At 44.4% G+C, this 18,997-nt stretch overlaps 1 protein-coding gene across 2 annotated transcripts in view; it reads right to left on the reverse strand.

Annotated features, from left to right (window-relative positions):
- TSPAN5 (tetraspanin 5) overlaps positions 1 to 18,997 on the reverse strand; it is a 161,602-nt gene that overhangs the window by 8,297 nt on the left and 134,308 nt on the right. For both annotated transcript variants that reach the window (XM_049630906.1, XM_049630907.1), the window contains 2 exons: positions 5,627 to 5,773; positions 1,475 to 1,645 (listed from right to left, as the gene is read on the reverse strand). In XM_049630906.1, the coding sequence (XP_049486863.1) occupies positions 1,475 to 1,645; positions 5,627 to 5,773 (318 nt within the window). The remainder of the gene's footprint in view (positions 1 to 1,474; positions 1,646 to 5,626; positions 5,774 to 18,997) is intronic.

The raw sequence follows: 18,997 nt of genomic DNA on the forward strand, positions 1-18,997 counted from the left end.
AGCTTGCATCCATTATGACCTAACAAAACACTGAAGTCTGCTGAGGAGATGAAACAGGGCTTAATTTCACACCTGAGGTGCAGCTTACTCGAGGATGGTCATTGATGCTACTGAACAAAACCAACACAACTCAGCTGACTTCTGAGTACCTAAGGAAGGAGGGTGGTCTCCCAGATAGCAAGTGCTGGTGCAGCCGTCTCCTCCCTTTATCAGAAGGGACCCCAGCTCATTCTGGAAAGCTGTCCAACCAAGAGACCACCGTTGATCCACTGGGCTTCTGTTGGCCCTCCCGTCCTGCATTTATGGCACAGACAGCACTGTCCAGTTCTGCTCACCTTATCCAGCTTCTCAGTGCATGCAAATAAAGACCTTAACACCTTAGGACAGTTACACCTTAAGCCTAATATAAAACCATGCACATCTCATTAGAGTGCCCTAATATCTGCAGGAGTTAAACAGTAGCTATTATTATTTCCGTTTTACTCTTGGGGAAATAGGTCAAGGTTCTGTTAGCCCACGGTCACTTTGCTAATCAGATTTTGGCACTAGATCTGTAGTTCTTCTGAACCTTGTTTATACCATTTTGCATTTTGAGTCAAACGGGGTGCCTGCTACTTCATTTGCATTACAGAGGACATCACCTGGTAATGTTCAGAAACCTGGGGTGGGGGGTGGCCCTGTGAGAGATTCTTTACTTGTTAGAAGCCACCAGGGCTTAGAAGTTTCTCAACTTTCAGTTGCATGGAACTGCATGTGCTAGGATATTTGGATGGGCATGTTAGGAACTTTGTGGACAGACTTTCTATTGCTAAATGTATTATTGTGAGCTGTGAAGTGTGGAAGACGATCAAAAGGGAACAAGGGGCGCCTGGGTGGCTCAGTGGGTTGAGCGTCCGACTCTTGATTTTGGCTCAGGTTATGATCTCATCATGGTTTCGTGAGTTCAAGCTCCACACTGGGCTCTGTGATGACAGTGTGAAGCCTGCTTGGGATTCTCTCTCTCTCTCTCTCTCTCTCTCTCTCTCTCTCTCTCTCTCTCAATCTTTCTACCCCTCCCCACTCACACTATCTCCGTCTCTCTCAAAATAAGCAAAAAAAAAAAAATTTTTTAAAGGCGACAAGGAGCAAGAAAGAATTCATGTTAAACACCAAATAAAACGCTACACCTCTAGCGAAAGAATATTCTTCAGATGTCAATAGGAAACAGCAACTGTAGTTATAATCTTGTTGCTCAAGAAGTTTTCTTGGTCCCTTGGACTTCGTAGAAATTGAGGTAAGTGAAAATAGGGCATTTCCATTCAGGGTGCAAATCATGTAAGTCATAAAGCAGGTCAGAAAATAATAAATACACCAGCAAACAAACAAAACCATGTGGAAGAATCAGAGGTAGGTTCCAGCTGGCACATGCAGAAGCCAGGAGGAATGTTCTCATTCCTCGAGAAGGCTTTCAACTTAAAAATAAATTTAAACTTACATATTCCTGGGTGAAGTCTATGAGGTTCTGTAAATCAATGTCATCTCTGTACGCTCTGATGTTGTTGTTTATAAAGAAATACAGCTGGTCTTTGATCCAGTCTTTGAAAACAAATGCCAGAACCCCAGCAGTGAGCTCCAGGAAGAAAATAATTCCCAGGAACACAGAAAACTAAGACAAAAGACACACAGAGAACAGTTAAAAGGGCTATTTTGATCATATATAATTAGAAGGTTCCTTCTAAAAAGGTTTGTAATTACACTGGGTGGTTGTTACACATGTCCAAAGCAGATAATCTTCAGTTTAAGATTCATTAATAGAATATCATATTCCAAGAAAGGATTTTTAAAAATCATTCATAATCACATTTTAGGGACTCTTGTGGTCCATTTGGTAATTAAACAACAAAGCCTATAAGCAAACATGGATAAAAGGAATTTCTCATTAGACCCACATTAAGACCTAATGAGTTTCTTCTGATTGATGTACTGCCAGACTCTTGAACCATGACCTGCCCCTACCTCTAGTAAGCTTTCGTAATGCTGAAAGAGAAATTATCTCAGTATTGTAAGATCGACTGCCATTTGTTACTATGGCCTTGATTCTGTATGCAACACGTTCCTTTTCTGGATTCAGATACTGCTTTAATTCTCCTTTGCACCTGCTTTATGGTGGAAGATAGCAGATGTGTTCATCTTGGATGAAGAGGTCAAAGAGGAAGTTTGTGTGTGTGGGCGGGGGGGGGGGGGGGGGGTGGCGGAGGTGGTGACTAGGATGTGAAAATCATTTACCATCATGAAAACTGGGTTGAAAGCTTTCTTAGGAACACTGGCTGTGTTCACCCTTCTTTGTAAATACCAGTCTCAGAAGATTTTAAATAACATCAACCTGCAGCCAAAGGAAGACTTCTGGCTAATGCAGACAACAAGAATTTAAACAGAAAGGCTGGAGGCCACAGGTAATGTGATTGCCCATAAATCTGGAGAAATTGCCTTTCCATCTAGAAGACTCAGATGGCAGTCATACCAACGTATCATTCACACCCACGGTTCTTTCCACTTCCTATCGCCCCCACCCTCTTACTCTTTTCTAATTCATTGTGCTGAAACAGATTATGAGAAATGAGGTTGTGAAGGACGAGGTGAACTTCTGGTAACAAGGACAGAAAGAGGGCCACAGCTGCTCAGCAGAGCTCCTGAAAGCTACAGGACGGAGAGTGGTTGAGAGGCAGAGGGGGCTAAAGCTCTCTGCCTCAGCAAGCAGACATCAAGCAGCCAACCGAGAGAAAAAGGTGCTGGAGGAGTGGCGCGAAGCAGACTACACACTTATTAAAACAAAGCAAAGACAACAATATGTTAATTCCTCCAGCAAACATCAAAGGACCCATAATAGATTGGGCCCTGGATATGGAGGGCTTTGCAGAAGCAAGGATGAGTAAGGCATAATCCTGCCTCCAAAGACCTCACAGTCTTATGTGCGGTGAGGGTGGGAGAGGGCAGTGGGGTGGGGCCTTCTCACATCAAATGTCTGCATATCTGACAGTGTTTTTCCAGGGTACCAAGGGCCATCTTGGGAGGGTGGGCATGAGGGGAGGGGTGGAAGAAAGGAAGAAGTCCCTGGCAAAGTCTAGGACCCCAAAGTTTAGGCCTTAATTCTAGACCCTCCAGGGCTCAGGTTCAGCTTCCATAGATCTCCTGGTTATCTGTCCTTGATGCATTCAGTAGAAATAGGATCTCAACTGTTAATTATCATCAGTGGTACCAGTAATTTCAAAGTAAGCTTTCCTCAATCTAGAAAAAAGGGCAGGAAAAAACTATCACTTTTACTCAATGCCTACCCCATAGTATAAAACAACTCCCGTCCCTTTATTAGGTACAGAAATATACTAGTTATCACACTATACAAATGAGAAAATCATTTGTATACAAATGTACACAAAATACCAAGTACAATACAATAGTACACAAAATACCAAGACGCAAGTCATGAAGAGATTTTAACTAGCTTTTTGTTCTCATCACCATAAAGGTTAGGCAAGTTCATTTTCCAGTTACCCTGGGAAATTTTCCTTTAATGTTATATGATACATATATGTCAAAAATTAAGTCCAAATTAAATTCTTATAGAGTATTTGGCAGAAACCTATATGCCCTGGCCCTGTAACCTAATTTCCCCCACTTTCAAAGGTGCAGAGACTGACTCACAGGCTTCAAACTAGGGCCTTAGCTGACCAGGAAGCTCCATTTCTATTTCACATTATCTTAGCTCTCAGATTTTCCCTCAGCCAATCTCCTAGCCTTACAGAATCCAATCTTCGAGGCTGTTTTCAAGCCATGTTGACATTTGCTTCTACTTACTTCACAGCTCCTGCTCAAAGAATATTCTGGGCCAGGTTTTATTGTTTGTACTAAATAGAGACCATTTTAAATATTATCCGACACTTTTAAAAGCCAAGAAACAATTCAATTTTCTTCACTTCCAAAATGGGACTTTAGAAATTAAGGTGCTGATTTAGAGAAATGTATCTATTTCTGCCTGTTCAGTTAACTCTGGTATCTTCAAGTACAAATACAATAAACTACATTAAAGGGATTCCTCTTACAAACTAAACTGTATTCAAGTAGATCATATTAAAGGGGATCCCATATTGAGGCCACAGAGGCTAAAACTGATAAAATAGTGGCAAATGCTCAGTATTATCTGTGGCCTTATGAGACTACAGAAAAACTGAGTGAAGTGAGCCCACGCATTTAGAAGGCTCTCATGCCAGGAAGACTGGCAGGTTAGGATCATGGACAGAGCTCTCCTGGGGGCTCCACAGGTCTTTGATTAGGTAAGGAATGAAGTAACTCTGTGTGTGCATGTGTTTAAAAGGGGGAACTGGGAGATAAGGCAAACGGAGTGTTAGGAAACCAGTTGTTCCCAACACAGACCTATGTATACAGAACAGAGAACCAACTGGTCACTTAAGTGTAGAGAAGACCAAATATCCCTTAGTTTTCCCTGTTAGTAGAGTCATATAAACTTTCAGGATAAACATAAGAACGTGCAGGTCCGATTCTCCAAAACCTCATCCGCTCCAGAGCTGCCCAAATTTGAAATGGGCTACCCTGGGTAGGGTACAGTGAGTCTGCTCTCTTCAGGGATATTCAAGAAAAATGCCAGAGGATGATGTGGCCCGGAAAGAGAATCACATATTGCATGGCCGCTGGCACTAGTTCAAGTGTAGGCTCTTGTTTTAAGTGAAAATGTCCCTGAATGATGAGAAGTATGATTCTAGCAACAGGGGTTATTACACGAATACTGTTGTCCAGAAATCCCACCATCTTCCCTCACCACAGGAAGGTGGATTGTTTTCACCCTTCCGCTGTTATTCAGAGGGCATCCACACAGGTGCCCACCCGCATGCCAAGCTCCAGACTGACAGGCACCTTTGGCTGACCTTTGACTACACCTAACAAACCTGTTTCAGATACATACACGTAAGCATATGCCATTTTTTTCTCCTTTGGAAGGAATCTCCAAAGGAAAGGCTTTCATTTCTCACGCTCTACTTTATTACTTATCTGCCCCTGGTAAAACTCCTCCTCTAAAAATTTTCATGCTAACAGTGCACACACCCTGCAAGGGACCTGAAAATTATGCTGATCATACAAAAGGAGAAGTCTGTACTGGCACAGAAGGAGGAGGACGTCCCTCTTACTGTTTTTCCATATTCGCCGAAACCTACTGCTTAACAGATTTAATCAGGACAGGCCACAGCCAATGTGCTTATGTCTGGTTTTTCTCAACTATGTGAAGAGTTCACTACCAACTAGGTACTTAAAAGAGGAGGTAAAAATCACTTAAGAGAAGAAAACTATATGTATACCTACCTTAATCTAAAGGCATTTTAGGGACTGGAAATGCAAATCCTGATATACACGTACAAAACCTCCACGGAGGGCACGGGCTGGGGCTGGTACTTATATCGTTAAGAAAAACGGGGGAGCACGTAGCTGGTGATCTAGAGAGCTCTCCCAAAAGGAGAGCATTAGCCGGGCCATATTTTTGCTTTGCCTTTGGTAGAGCCACTTTGCCTACAGATGGGGTATCCTCCTGTGGAGAGACGGGAGCTTAGCCCTCAGCCTGAGAGCCGAGTGGGATACTCACGAACTTGAGAAGGAAGGTGTTTTCCCGTAGCGCTCCAATGCACCCTGCGAATCCCAAAATGAACATCACTCCTCCCACCACAAGGAAGAGCCAAACCGGGTCAAAGCCACCAAGATCAGTGATGGAAGAGATGTTGGACAGAACTCCCTGGGGACGGAAAAGCACACACAACAAGGCACCAGGATGCCCGGTCAGTGTTTCAACATGGAAAGATTAATACAATGGTTTATTCCCCCTTTCAATGAAAAACTTCAGAGGTCATCTGATTATTATGCATGATTAATACTCAAGAAACACTGCAAAAAACAAACAAAAGACTACTTTTTTCTAAGGTCTAGATAAGTTTGCAATTTTGGTAAAATTACATAAAGCAAAGAAATGACCCCAGGAAACTGTCATCAGACCTTGTATGGAGAAGATGTGGATGTTACCTTTTTTTCTATGTCCAAATATAAGCAGTCATAAGTAAAAACATGTGGGTAAGAGAAACACACTTCCCAACCCCCAGGAAGAGGAGTCATTTTTGAAGCCCCAAGGCAGACAAGGGCCTGCTTCAAGCCTGTGGCATTTCTCAGGAACCAGGGTGTGGAGCTGGATGCTGAAGGCTACCACAGCAGGCCAGCCCCAGCAACAAGCCCCTGCAAGTCTTCCAGGGAAGGACCATGCCTCAGGATCCACCCTTGAGCTTCACAGTAGACCCTACCCGGCTCCGATCCCCCAAAGCCCACTTAGGTGATCTGTGCTGATGGCTATCTCACACTGACTCATTAGGGGTATTTAACTTAATACCTTTTTTTTTTTTTTTTTTTTTTTAAGAACTGAGATATAGGGGCCTCTGGGTGGCTCAGTCAGTTGAGAGTTCCCATCACAGACCTATGTGTACAGAACAGCCTTGATATTGGCTCATGTCATGATCCCAGGGTCATGGTATCAAGCCCCCACATCGGGCTCTGAGCTGAGCATGGAGCCTGCTTGGGATTCTCTCCCTCTTTCCCTCTGCCCCTCTCCCTGCCCCCCACATGTATTCTCTCCCTCAAGAAATTTAAAAAATCAATAATTGAGATTTAAAGGATTCATACGTCAAAAGTTACTCCCAGACTTTCCACCCTTTTGTTTTCCTTCCAAAGGAACCCAGAGTGATTTCATTTCTTCATGGACATGCAACTTTTTACAGAAATCATTTCTCCCTCAGCTGTGATACCACATCACATACCACCCAGACCCTCTGTTAGAAATTATGAGATTTTTTCCCCCTAAAATGCAAGGTACATATTTACTATTCATTCCTATAGAGGCAGACACCTGTTTTTTTGAAACTGCGGATGTATAGGAGTCTTAAATACCCAATATCATCAATATTTTATTTTATTAAATTTGTTTTGAACTCTCAAAATATCCCAGAATATCATAGTATAGCTTGCTGTGAAGTCTTATAACAATTTGTTTTCATAGCACTGCCAACAACCTGAAAGAACATAAAGTATGTATCTGATTCTATACTTGAGGAAAATGAAACCCAGAGAGGCTCGGTAGCTTGCTGAAAGTCACACAGCTACTGATATTTTGGAACCAAAACAGAATGCCTACCTCAGTGTTTGCCTACCAAGTGGAAGCCATGTATTTGCTTCCCAGCACTTCCCAGTCAGCATGAATTAACACCAAAGTTTAGGAGTTTGAAGTTTCCATCCATTTTAAGGTTGTAGGATCATTTGGACAAAAACAATTTGTTTGTTGTTATTGTTGGTGTTTTTAGACGGGGCATTAACTTAAGAACAATAGGATATTAATAATAGGACAGATATGAGAAATACAGGACTCTTAAAATGTACAATTTAAACTTTACAGGAAAGGCCAAAGGTTTAAATAAGTCACAGATAAAGGGTTGAGAGATTATGAAAGCAGTTAGGAATGTAGGGTGTATTCACTAACTTCTGAGGTGACCTCACAAACACAACCACACCCTTCATGAGACTGCTTAGACCAATGGTTTGATCCAGTCTTGTGTTTCTCATATTTCCAAGCTTCGAACTGTGACTACTCTGGGGAGGCAGGGGAGAAGAGGAAAACACAGAAATAGTTATCAACTCTCTACCTGCACAAATGATGCTGAGAAAAAAATTGCCAGAAAAGACACACAAAATCCAAGCACCAGTGGTGAGGGGCCAGTGTTAGAAGGAAATCAATCTCTCCCCCTAGAATGTCTCTGAACACAGGTGTCCATACTTAAAGTCTTAATGTTTTAGACCTGCTAATAAGACAGGGAAAAAAAGGACTTTGGAGGGTATATAGATAACATTCTCTTAAAATTTAAAGAGTTAATTATGAGATAAGTAGATTCAATTTACTTGGTACCGAAAAGAGGCAGCAGAGGTGGAAGTGACAGGAAGAGATGTCAGTACGATTGTAAAAGAGGGCTTTCTAATACCCTCCAGCAATGGATCAGAGAAGGCTTCCCATTCATGGGGAAGCCAAACTATGAACCTTGCTGTTCAGTTGTGTTAGGATGGATTCCCAAATTGGATGGGAAACGGGGCACAAGGACCTTTAGGTTCCTCCCAACTTTAATACCATTCTATGATTTCACCTATTTTTAATGGGCTTTTTGTGACTCACACTCAAGTTTGAGCAAAGATCCAATTGTTCCCTAACACTCTTCTGTGATCTGTGGCTCTACACAAAGAGGTTAAGGACAACAGGGGCATTTATCTGGGCAGCTCTGGCCAAGCCACCAGCCAGCCAACACACATACCTGCGTCTCAAACACAAAGCTACACCCCAAAAAGAAAAAAAAAAAAATGATGTCAACTATCAGTAGATTCCTGGATCATTTGTCTTCTCTGGGTTTCATTTGGAGGAGGAGTATTTGGTTTCCCAGACAAACTTATTTTCATACTCTTACTCTGTCCAGCCTACGGGGGCAATTTTAATTGAGAGGCCTTCAACTGTTTCCATGGAAACAACAATCATTTGGGGGCCTAGCAGGCCTGCAGATTCTACTCATTTAATCCTAAATTCCGGCAAAAGCCAGGGCTGGAGACAGATACTGAGTGCTTGTGGGAGACAATATTCTGCAAAGCATGAAAAAGACTACCAAGAACTTTGTTTTTAATGGATTCAGAATACACCCAGGTCGTTATCTGTTGAAAACTAACTCCAATCTTAAAACACAAAGTGTGGAAGTCAATGCCCAGTGCCCAGCCTCCTTTTCCTCAGGATTAGGGCTACTTACCTAGACAGAGATGAAAAAAAGACTGTACTTCACCTGTGCTGTTTCCAAATATTCACTGAAAAGCAGTCTTACTGCTTCTGACTACACAGATTAAAGAAGAGCTGAACGTAATCCTGGCAACAAGATTCTGGATTACAAAAATGATGGGGAGTTGATAGTTCAGCCTTCTGCTGTCTTAAAGATGGGGTCTCTCATTGGACTTCTTAATTTTGTTAAGTTCCATCTGACAAATGAGTAAGAAGTGTTAGCACCATGCCTGCTGAAGAATAATTATAATCAAAGCTTGTTGTTGACAAGAAGCGGGGGGGGGGGGGGGGGGGGGGGGGCGGGGGGGGGTAATACAAGGTCTAAGATTACAGTTAAGTCTGCCAAGTGATTTAAAATAGATATTCTGATTGGTGGTAAATCCTGAGGAATGTGCAAGAACAACACCAGCAGATACCTAGTCTTCTGGGAACCTGTGGGCACCACTCTCTTCTTTGGGGAACAACACTTCCCCTTCTTGTAAGGATTTCTTCTCCCCCAAATGCATTCCATGTGCCCCTCAGAGCTGCCAATTCTCACATGACCCCACTGCCCCAGGACAGTTGAGAAGTCTGAATTGCCTTCCTCTGACACTAGGATTTACAACAAGCGTCTCCCTCCTGTGGCTGAAGTTGTAAAATACCAAATTCTGGAGCCACATATACTGTGTTTTCCACCACGTGGAGAAAGTCAATCTGCAGTGAGAAAATAGAAAGCCAGGCTTAGGCAGAAACAAAGAATAAGGGTAGGGAGGGAAAATCCTGTCAGTATTATAATCCCTGGCCTGCCAATGAGTTCTACCAGTCACTCCAAATACTTAGAATACCCCACCCTTGACTGCACAAGCTGGTTCTATTTGAGTCTGTGTTTGCATTTGAGGACCTGCACAACCTGACAACAGCTGAATAAATTGTGCTTTTAATGCCACATGTGTGCATATATACAGGTGCATCACTCACACACACACACACACACACACACACACACACACCCCTCCAAAACCGGAAGTTCACACTTTAGCAGGGGGAAAAAAGGTATTGGGGGGTGGGATGGGGAGCGGAAAAGAGCAGAGGTAAGCTTGGACTTAATATGGTTCCTTTACTCAGCTGGCTGATATTTACAGTCAACACAGCAATTAAGCCAGTGTAAACAGTCTTCCTTCATGTTGACTCGCTATCAACTCAGCATCATTAATGAAATGAGTTCTGCATGGAATTTTTAGGTGCTTTGTCTCGGTCAATACTTACATAATTTAAATTCCAATTCTCCATGTAAATCTGAACGCTCAACCCTTGAGCTTAAATATCAACTTTTTAGAATTCAAACTTATTTGCGCACCTGGGTGGCTCAGTCGACTGAGTGCCATCGGCTCAGGTCATGATCTTACAGCTCGTGAATTCAAGCCCCACATCGGGCTCGCTGCTGTCAGTACCGAGCCCACTTCAGATCTTCTGTCCCCCTCTCTCTCTGCCCCTTCCCCACTTGTGCTCTGTCTCAAAAATAAAGATAAAAAAAAAAGAACTCAAACTTATTGAAAAAAATAAATACAAAATGTCATTTGGCTCCTCTCTTCCATCCCCAGCACTGCTGCTTATGTGAGAAGTACATACACACAGCCTGGTATTTGCATCCCACTTACTAGTAAGTTCTTTTACTTCTACAAGAATCCTGCAGGCAGAGCCCTGGGAGCAAAAGCTGTTAAGGGCACTGGGCTTCATGCATCAAGTCAGAAAATACCCTCCAACGAAGCTGAATCATGAAATGAAGAAAAATGGAGGAGAAGTAGAGCAATTAGCCACATGTACTTATTCCTTTACCCATTTGTTTTGGTTGACATGAAAATGGAATTCTGAACAGTAGCAGTAGAGAAACATAAAGAGTCAGAATAAGAAAGCCAGAGACCAAGACTATAGATCACAAGAATATATTCAAGTACTACAGACTCAAGAATATAGGGAGATATCCTACACATATATTCTTAATTTATCATTAAGATTATATTAATAAACACTGGTTTTTAAGAGTTCTTCATATTCATACTATGTATTTCTGTATCTATAGTCTGATGCCCTCAGCTCCTCCAGACCTATAGCCGGTGCAGCAGCAGAGGCAGAAACAAATTGACCATAACGTAAAGTGCTGCTCTAAAGACAAGATGAATACCAGGCAATTAAAAAAGTTGAAAGAAACAAATATATTCAGCAAATTAGCGATTCCACAAATTGGCTTTTGGACAACTAGCTTAGCTCTTGGCATATCAATTCAGAGCCTCCAAGAGAGGATCCTCCAGTGAAAATAGATTTCCATTATCTACTAGGGACTGGATAGTATCTCTCAGAACTTAGCAAGAAGACCAATATGTGCCTAAAAAGAAATAAAACAAGTTCATGGAACATGTCTAAGGCAATACCATACAGAAATTTAGAGAGCCAACAAAAACATGTATCAATATGCATCCTCTATCTAAGGTAAAGGGGAGACTCAGATATTGCAGTCACTCAGGCTGCTCTAGAGTGTGGCAGGGAGCATTTGTCCTGCACTGTACTCATGCCCACCTGTCCACCTACAATTTCCCCTGGAATCCAGAAACACAGAAAGAGGGTAGCCTGGACAGGGCTAGATGAGGGGCAAAGGGACAGGACACGATAATACAGATATATCTTGTCCTGAATCCTAGTTCCGCAACCTACTATCTGTGTGATCTTGGACAAGTTACCAAACCCAAGTCTCAATTTCCACATCAGTGAAATGGTATCTCACATCCTCAGGATGAAGGAAATAATTCAAATAAATCCAAACACTATGCTAAGAGCTTGGCACAAAAGAAGAAGCCAGTGAATGTTTACCACTTTCCTCATTATCATCACTATTATACGACACCACAAGGAAGCGATCTGATGCTTTAGAAGCACATAGGAGAGGCATCTAACCCAATTGCACTGGAGTGGAATCTGTTTTGCTCTGGTACTTACTTTACCTGACCCCCCTCCCCTGCCCTTTTTTAAATGTTTATTTTATTTTTGAGAGAGAGCATGCAAGCAGGGGAGGGTCAGAGAGATAGGGAGAGAGAATTCCAAGCAGGCTCCACACTGACAGCAGCAAGCCTAACCTGGGACTCAAACTCACGAACTGTAAGATCATGACCTGAGCCAAAGTCAGACACTCAACTAAGAAGCCCAGGTGACCCTGTGCCTGACCCTTTCTAAGGAAAGCCATACCATATCTGATGATCATGCCTAATGGAGGTGGCAGTAACTGACTTGCCAATCAGATCTTCTTTATTGGGCAATGGGAAATCACCTAAAGGCACTCAGAGTAAAGGCGGAAGAGAGAAGCCATGAGTAAGCAAAAGCCAGGAGTAGGCAGAAGCCATGAGTGGGTGGAAGCTAAGAGTACACAGAAGTGGTGCAGCGGAGAAAAGAACAGCGAGAAGTGTGAGTCAACAGTGGTGAGCACACGGAGCAGTCAGCAGCCATGCTGCCATGATGGCAGCACCCTGGACCAGGGAAAGCAGGCTTCTGCTGTCAAGGAGCCAGAAGGGTGCCCTGGTGGTCAAAAATTCACCACTCCTGAGTGATCTTCCAGCTACTTAACAATGTCGTACTCCCTGTGGGATCGCGTCATCCGGTGGTTTGATGAACACGTATATCTCAGTAAGAATGTGAAAAATCAGCCCACCTTCCCTCTGCTCTCCTTCCTCCTCATCAGCACCTCATTCATTCAGCTACCTCTGGAATTTAAGCAGCTTCTCACCAGGGTTCTGCAATAAAGGAATATGCTCTGAGGATAACGATTTCTTCTTGGAAAAGGTTTCTATGCACGTGCAGAAATGAAAAGGCAAACAAAGCTCCAGAAGGGTTTCAAACCAATAAACCTCAGGAGCGTCTGTGGTTTTTTTCCACCACCAGCTCAGAGAGTCCTCTGTGTACCACCTGGCAAGCTTCAGTTTCTTCTCTCACAACCCACACAGAAAAGAAGTGCAAAAATAGCATTAATAAGCCCCTAAGGTCTGGGACTCTTCTGCTTTGGCATATACAAGCACATTCCTTCCGACTGCTGGATGAGAAACAAAGAGACAGTCACATGGAATGTGCACCCACAGCCTGGCCAGATGGACCCCTTTGAGATTTATGAGACTGGGTCCTGATTCACCTACCCCTCCAGAAACCAGACCCTACTGGGGTGGAACTGGCAGCAGTTCTAGAGTAAAAAGGAGAGAAGCATTTCCCTACTTGAGAAAGGAGGTGGGATAGGACATTCTAAAGAAGATGAGGGACCGGGGGAGGGGTGGTCCTGAAGAGCAGGAGGTGCAGCTTTAAACAACAGCCACAGGAAGACCCAGCTGAAACCAAAGGCCGCAGGGAGACCTGCTCCTTAAACATTCACCAGAGATCCCCCCAGATATTAGAGAGGAAAGCCACTCTGCAAACCCCCCAACGTCCATTTGTCTAAAGAACTGCAGCAGAGTCCAGAGACAGAACTCAAAGGCGAAGAGACAAGAGCTCACTGGGGCCTGAGCGGTCTGGGGAGACGTAAGGTTGTGGGGGCAGCGGAACTCGGGGTCTGGCCAACAGATGCAGGGTTAAAGGAAGACCAGCTGCATTAAAGGCATGCGGTTTCCCTTTTTTTTCTTGTCAAAGGTCATCGATGAGATTTAAGGATCCCTTCTTACAGATAAAAAATGGCCATGACCTGCTTTGGGAGAAGAGGAGGAGGAGAGGCCATCACCTTCCAGGTCTCCATCAAATCCTGCAGCCAGGCAGCTGGGGGGGCAGCCAGCTGTACCAAGTCCTATCCATTAGTGCCACTCACAGGCCAGAAATGCCCCCCCGGCCTGAGGGGCTGCCTCTCTGAACATGGAAACAAAGCTTTTTCAGAAATCCAGCATGTTCCCAGGCCACTGCCCAGATATTTTCACATGCATGTTCTGATGATGGAATACGTACCCAGAAACAGCCCTAAGTATAAAGTTTAAACTGAAATATGTAACAGAGGCTCTGATCACGGTGACCCCAAAACTAAAGTGAAAAAGACGAAAGCAAAGTCTAGCCTAGTGGCAAGTAATCACTGTATTCGAGGGCTCCAGAGATACAACTCAGTTATTGAGTAAAGACCTTCCTGGGGATCACCTGAGAGGCGACAAGTACTGCGTTTGTCAGGGGTAGTCCGAGTGAAGGCATAGTGACACCCCCAGAAGCGAGTCTAGAGGGGAGACAGGGAAGTAGTGTGTTGGACAGAAGTATCTGCAGTGGGTATTATGGGAACACAACGGGGAGGGGCAGGTGATGTCAGCAAGTGTAGAGACAAAGTGACAGGGTCTGGCTCACCGAAGGGTCTACGTGCGAGTGGAACAGGTGGTGAGAGGAGACTAACAGGTCGGTGGGGTGAGCAGAGGGAGGCCCAGGTCATTTGTGCACTTAGAAAGCTCACTCCTTGGGCAGCACGTGGGTGTTAAGGAAGCAGCTGGTAGGCTCTGTGGGGATCTGCACTACTGAGCACACTGTGTGCCCGGCATGAGGCTCCCTGGATTACTTCACCCTCACAATAAGGCTAGGTAGGACCAGTGTCCATGGCAAGAAACAGACTCAGAGACGGAGTAACCTGCCAGCCCATCCAATTAAGAAAGTGGTAGGGCAGGGTGCGGAGCTCAGGCTAACAGACCCCAGAGCAGTCTGTCTGCCTACCGCCATGATGCTCTACCGTCTGAAAAAAGCATGCAGCAATGAGCAAGAAGATTCTTATTTTCTTTTTTTTTTTTTTATTTTTTTTTTTTTCAACGTTTATTTATTTTTGGGACAGAGAGAGACAGAGCATGAACGGGGGAGGGGGAGGGGCAGAGAGAGAGGGAGACACAGAATCGGAAACAGGCTCCAGGCTCTGAGCCATCAGCCCAGAGCCTGACGCGGGGCTCGAACTCACGGACCGCGAGATCGTGACCTGGCTGAAGTCGGACGCCCAACCGACTGCGCCACCCAGGCGCCCCGAAGATTTTTATTTTCAACGCGACGTCGTACACCTGTTTCTAAAATTTTAAGAAAAAGATGTAACGTGATATTAGAATGACGTTTTTACCCTAGACTTCCCTGATCACTATCTGAAGACCAACATGAATAGGAGACAAAGACCCGCCCCCCCCCGCCTCCCATCCCCCACACCCCCCACAGGCAAAGAAGAACTTTCTCTTGCACACCCCACAGAAATCAAGTGGATATAAAGTGGCTTAAGGGAGAAGAGAGTGAGAAATTCCCGCTTCTCTAGAGAAAGTGGTTACTGTGCTGGGCAACACCACTCCCCAGCAGCTTGCTTTTTACCTTAAATCTAGTGAGGAGTTTCAAGGGGACCACTGGGAGGGGCGGGGAGGGGGCGGTGTGTGCTCTGAGACACAGTGATTAGGATCAGACTGCCCAGGAAGAAGCCTGTGGGCTTGGCTCTGACTCCCGCCCTGGAAATCTAGAGCGAGAGGAAGGCTTAGGGCAGGCCAGTGCTGTTCTGGTGGCATTGGCCTCACCCCCAGATGAGTGTGTCCAGGGAGAGGCAGCTTGGGGTGAGAACAGGAAACCTGGGGGGAGGACAGGAAACCTCAAAAGGCAGAGTGCAGAGGAGCACTGGTTGAGGAAGATGGCCAGGTCTGAGCAGGGGAACCAGGCAGCCGCCAAGAATAGAGAAATACACCAAACTCAAGGGAACCACTAGACAGAGGGACTCAGCAGGGAAGCCTCAAAAAGACCAAGATATCATCCCCTTCACCATCTGCCAGGTCCCAAGAGCAAAGCTCCACTCCCACTTCAGCTCTGGCAGGAAGTGGGCAGAGGAGCATCTGGTGAGCTGGGGAAGGGTGACAACAGGAAGCAGGGGGCAAAGGCCTCACCCTGCTCTCCTCCTTCAGGGGCCCAAGGCAGATGGGGCTGGGAGAGCAAGAACGTTGTAACACAGAGTTAGGTTCGGAGATTTGATTACCATCCAGCCCATCCAGGCTTGGACTTGTGCCTCAAGAACAGAGTAGAGCTATGGTATCTGAGAGTGAACTCCAAAGTCACAGGATTGTTGACCCACCTGAATTTTCATTCCTGAGAAATCCCTCTGAAAAAGAGTTTACACAGATACACAAAAAGAAAACAGGTGTCAATATATTTCATGTGTTTGTTGAACATGCTGGTGACAACACATCAGCTCACATGCTAACTTTCCAGGTATTGAGAAAGAGCTGTTTGGTTTTCAGATTTTTGGCTACAACAGAGAACTTGAGAGGATTTCTTGGATAACACAGAGAGAGGCAGACAAACTTACTATGTTTCGGTCAATAAAATGCTATCTCCAAAGAAGTATTTTCAGCATCTCAGAAATGTCTCCTTAAAGTAGTTTTGAAGCCAAAGCAGGCATTTTTCTGTTCCAGTTAGCTGGGGAACCACCTACACCTACTGCCTCCCTCTGGCTATGGAAACTTGACCACCACTGCTATGAACTGCCTGAATCACTGAATCTCCTGGTCTCAGATTTTCCTTTCAGGGAAAATGGAGGCAGTTTTTCCAAGGTGAGTCTCGGAAAACAATCATGTCAATGACTATGACATGAAATAACTGGAAGGTTCTAAAGGGAGACTTACAGTGAGACAGTGGTCAGGGGAAAGCCTCCAGGAAAAAGAATCCTTCTTGTCCATCCCGCAGGAAAGCCAGAGAGAAAAGCAGTCCAGGCCTGAGATGTTCTAATTCCCATTCCCCTACTAGGTCAGGACTGCCACCAACTTTCCCTCCAGGATGCTTGCTGCAGAGCCCAGGCAGGTTAGCGCAATGGAGGGAGAGGGAGGACGGGGTGGGGGTGGGGGTGGGGGGTGGCGCAGACTTCCAGTGTAACCTCTCTGGGCCTCAGTTTACCCACCTCTGAAAGCTCTCAAAGTTTAACCCTAGGGATCCACAGGTCATGGAAGTGAAAACAAAACCCCTTCATGAAGAGCTGCTTTGTCCGGTGCAGTCTTTACAGTATGTAAGGGTCCTCTGAGTGTTCTCATTCATTTGCTCACCAATACGTTCTGGGCACATGTGGTGTATGTAGGAGGCACGCAGCCAGAATGGAGCATAAAAGGGCAAAGAAGACAGGCTCCTGCCCGCAAGAGGTTTTCAGGTCCCACGAGCCCAGGCTGCACCCTCTGCCCGGCTGGCCAGCGCCTGTGCTAGGGGGACACAGGCAGCCACGGGGGCCTTGACTGAAGACCAGGGATCGACACTCTTCCTACTCCAAGAAGCTGAGTCTCTGCCTGGCCCTCGACAACTCTGCTGCAGCGCCCCCCTTGCGACCACTAGTGATGTATCCCTCCACCTCTCGCCCCCACCTGAACACTAAGTGAGAAGCACACACAGGAAGCAAAATGGAAAAGGAAAGGTGCCCCTCATTTTTCCACGAAACGGGGCAATCATATATAGATTCCTATTTTCATGCCAGAAATGAACGTTTATTTTCTTTCCCGACATGTAGAATTAATGGATTTATTGTTGTTTGTAACACTGTACCATTATCAAATCAGACAGAACCATATGTAATTCTACTTGCTTTTATGCTGTAAGACCCGTCAACACTACATGCTTATGAGAGATCTGGGGCAACTTCAGACTTGCGTAACTGAACCCTACTGGTGTTACGATTTAAAAGAATGCTTGCTTCGTTCATTTGCTCATTCATTCTTTTATAAGCAATATTCTTTGAACACCAGCTATATGCCAGTCAATGTTCTAGGTATTGGAGTGAAGCAGGAAACAAAAGTCTTTGCCCTCACAAAGCTGCTTTTTTAGTGGAGTGTGTGATCAACACACTTGCTGGCATGAAAGTGGTAAAACCTATAAAAATAGGTAGGAGAAAAATCCAGGGAAGAGGGAGAGTAGCTACTCTAAATAGGTCAGGAAGGCTTGTGGACAGAGATCAGAAAGTAAGGAACATGCCAAAGTGGAACTCTCGGGGACAGCATACCAGGTAGGGGAGAGCAAGTGCAAAGGCCCTGGCTGGGGTGGGGGAGTTATGTTTGAGATTTTGGAGAAACAGCAATATGGTCAGTGGGGGCTACAGCGCAGCAGGGAAGGTCCCAGAAGTAAGGGGGGCACCATATACAGCTCAGAGAGTGATGATATGCTCATTGGAAGGTTTGGAGCAAAGAAGTGATAGGATCTGACTTACATTTTTTTTAAATTAAGTACAGTTGACATAAAATATTAATTTCAGGTATACAACATAGTGATTCATCATCTACATACATTATGAAATAATCACCAAAACAGTCTAGTTACCATCTGTCATCATACAAAGTTATTACAATATTACTCACAATATTCCCCATGTTCTACTTTTCATTCCTGTAACTTATTTTACAGTTGGAAGTCTGTGCATCTTACTCCCCTTCACCTATTTCACTTATTCTCTAACTTCTCTCCACCCCCCCCACCTCTAACCACCAGTTTGTTCTATGTATTTGGGAGTCTATTTTATTTTTTTAGGTTCCACACATAAGTGAAATCATATGGTATTTGTCTTTCTCTCTCTGACTTACTTCAGTTAACATGATACCCTCTAGGTTCATCCATGTCACAAATGGTGAGATTTCATTTTCTTTTTTTTACAGTTGAGTAATGTTCCATTATATATAGACATACCACAAATCTTCTTTATCCTATCATCTATCAATGGACACCTAGGTCTAGCTTCCATATTCTTGATATTGTAAATAATGTTGCAATGAACATAGGGGCATATATATCTTTTTAAATTAGTGTTTCTGTTTTCTTGGGATAAATACCCAGAAGTAGAATTGCTAGGTCATCTAGTATTTCTATTTTTTATTTGTTGAGGAAACTTCATAGGTGTTTTCCACAGTGGCTGCATCAATTTACATTCCCAACAACAAGGCACGAGGGTTCCCTTTTCTCTACATCCTCACCAACACTTGTTATTTCTTGTCTTTTTGATACTAGCCATTCTATATTATATTTTAAAAGGATCACTCTGGATGCTTCATGGAGATGGACATGGGATAGGAGTAGGGAGACAAGAGTAGAGGCAGGGAAATAACTGTGGGTGTGGTAGCAGCTTAGATCAGGGTATAAAAGTGGAGGTGGAAAGAAGACATGAGATTCTCC

The sequence above is a fragment of the Panthera uncia genome, chromosome B1 (assembly GCF_023721935.1).
Source record: "Panthera uncia isolate 11264 chromosome B1, Puncia_PCG_1.0, whole genome shotgun sequence".
NCBI classification, from domain to species: Eukaryota; Metazoa; Chordata; class Mammalia; order Carnivora; family Felidae; genus Panthera; species Panthera uncia.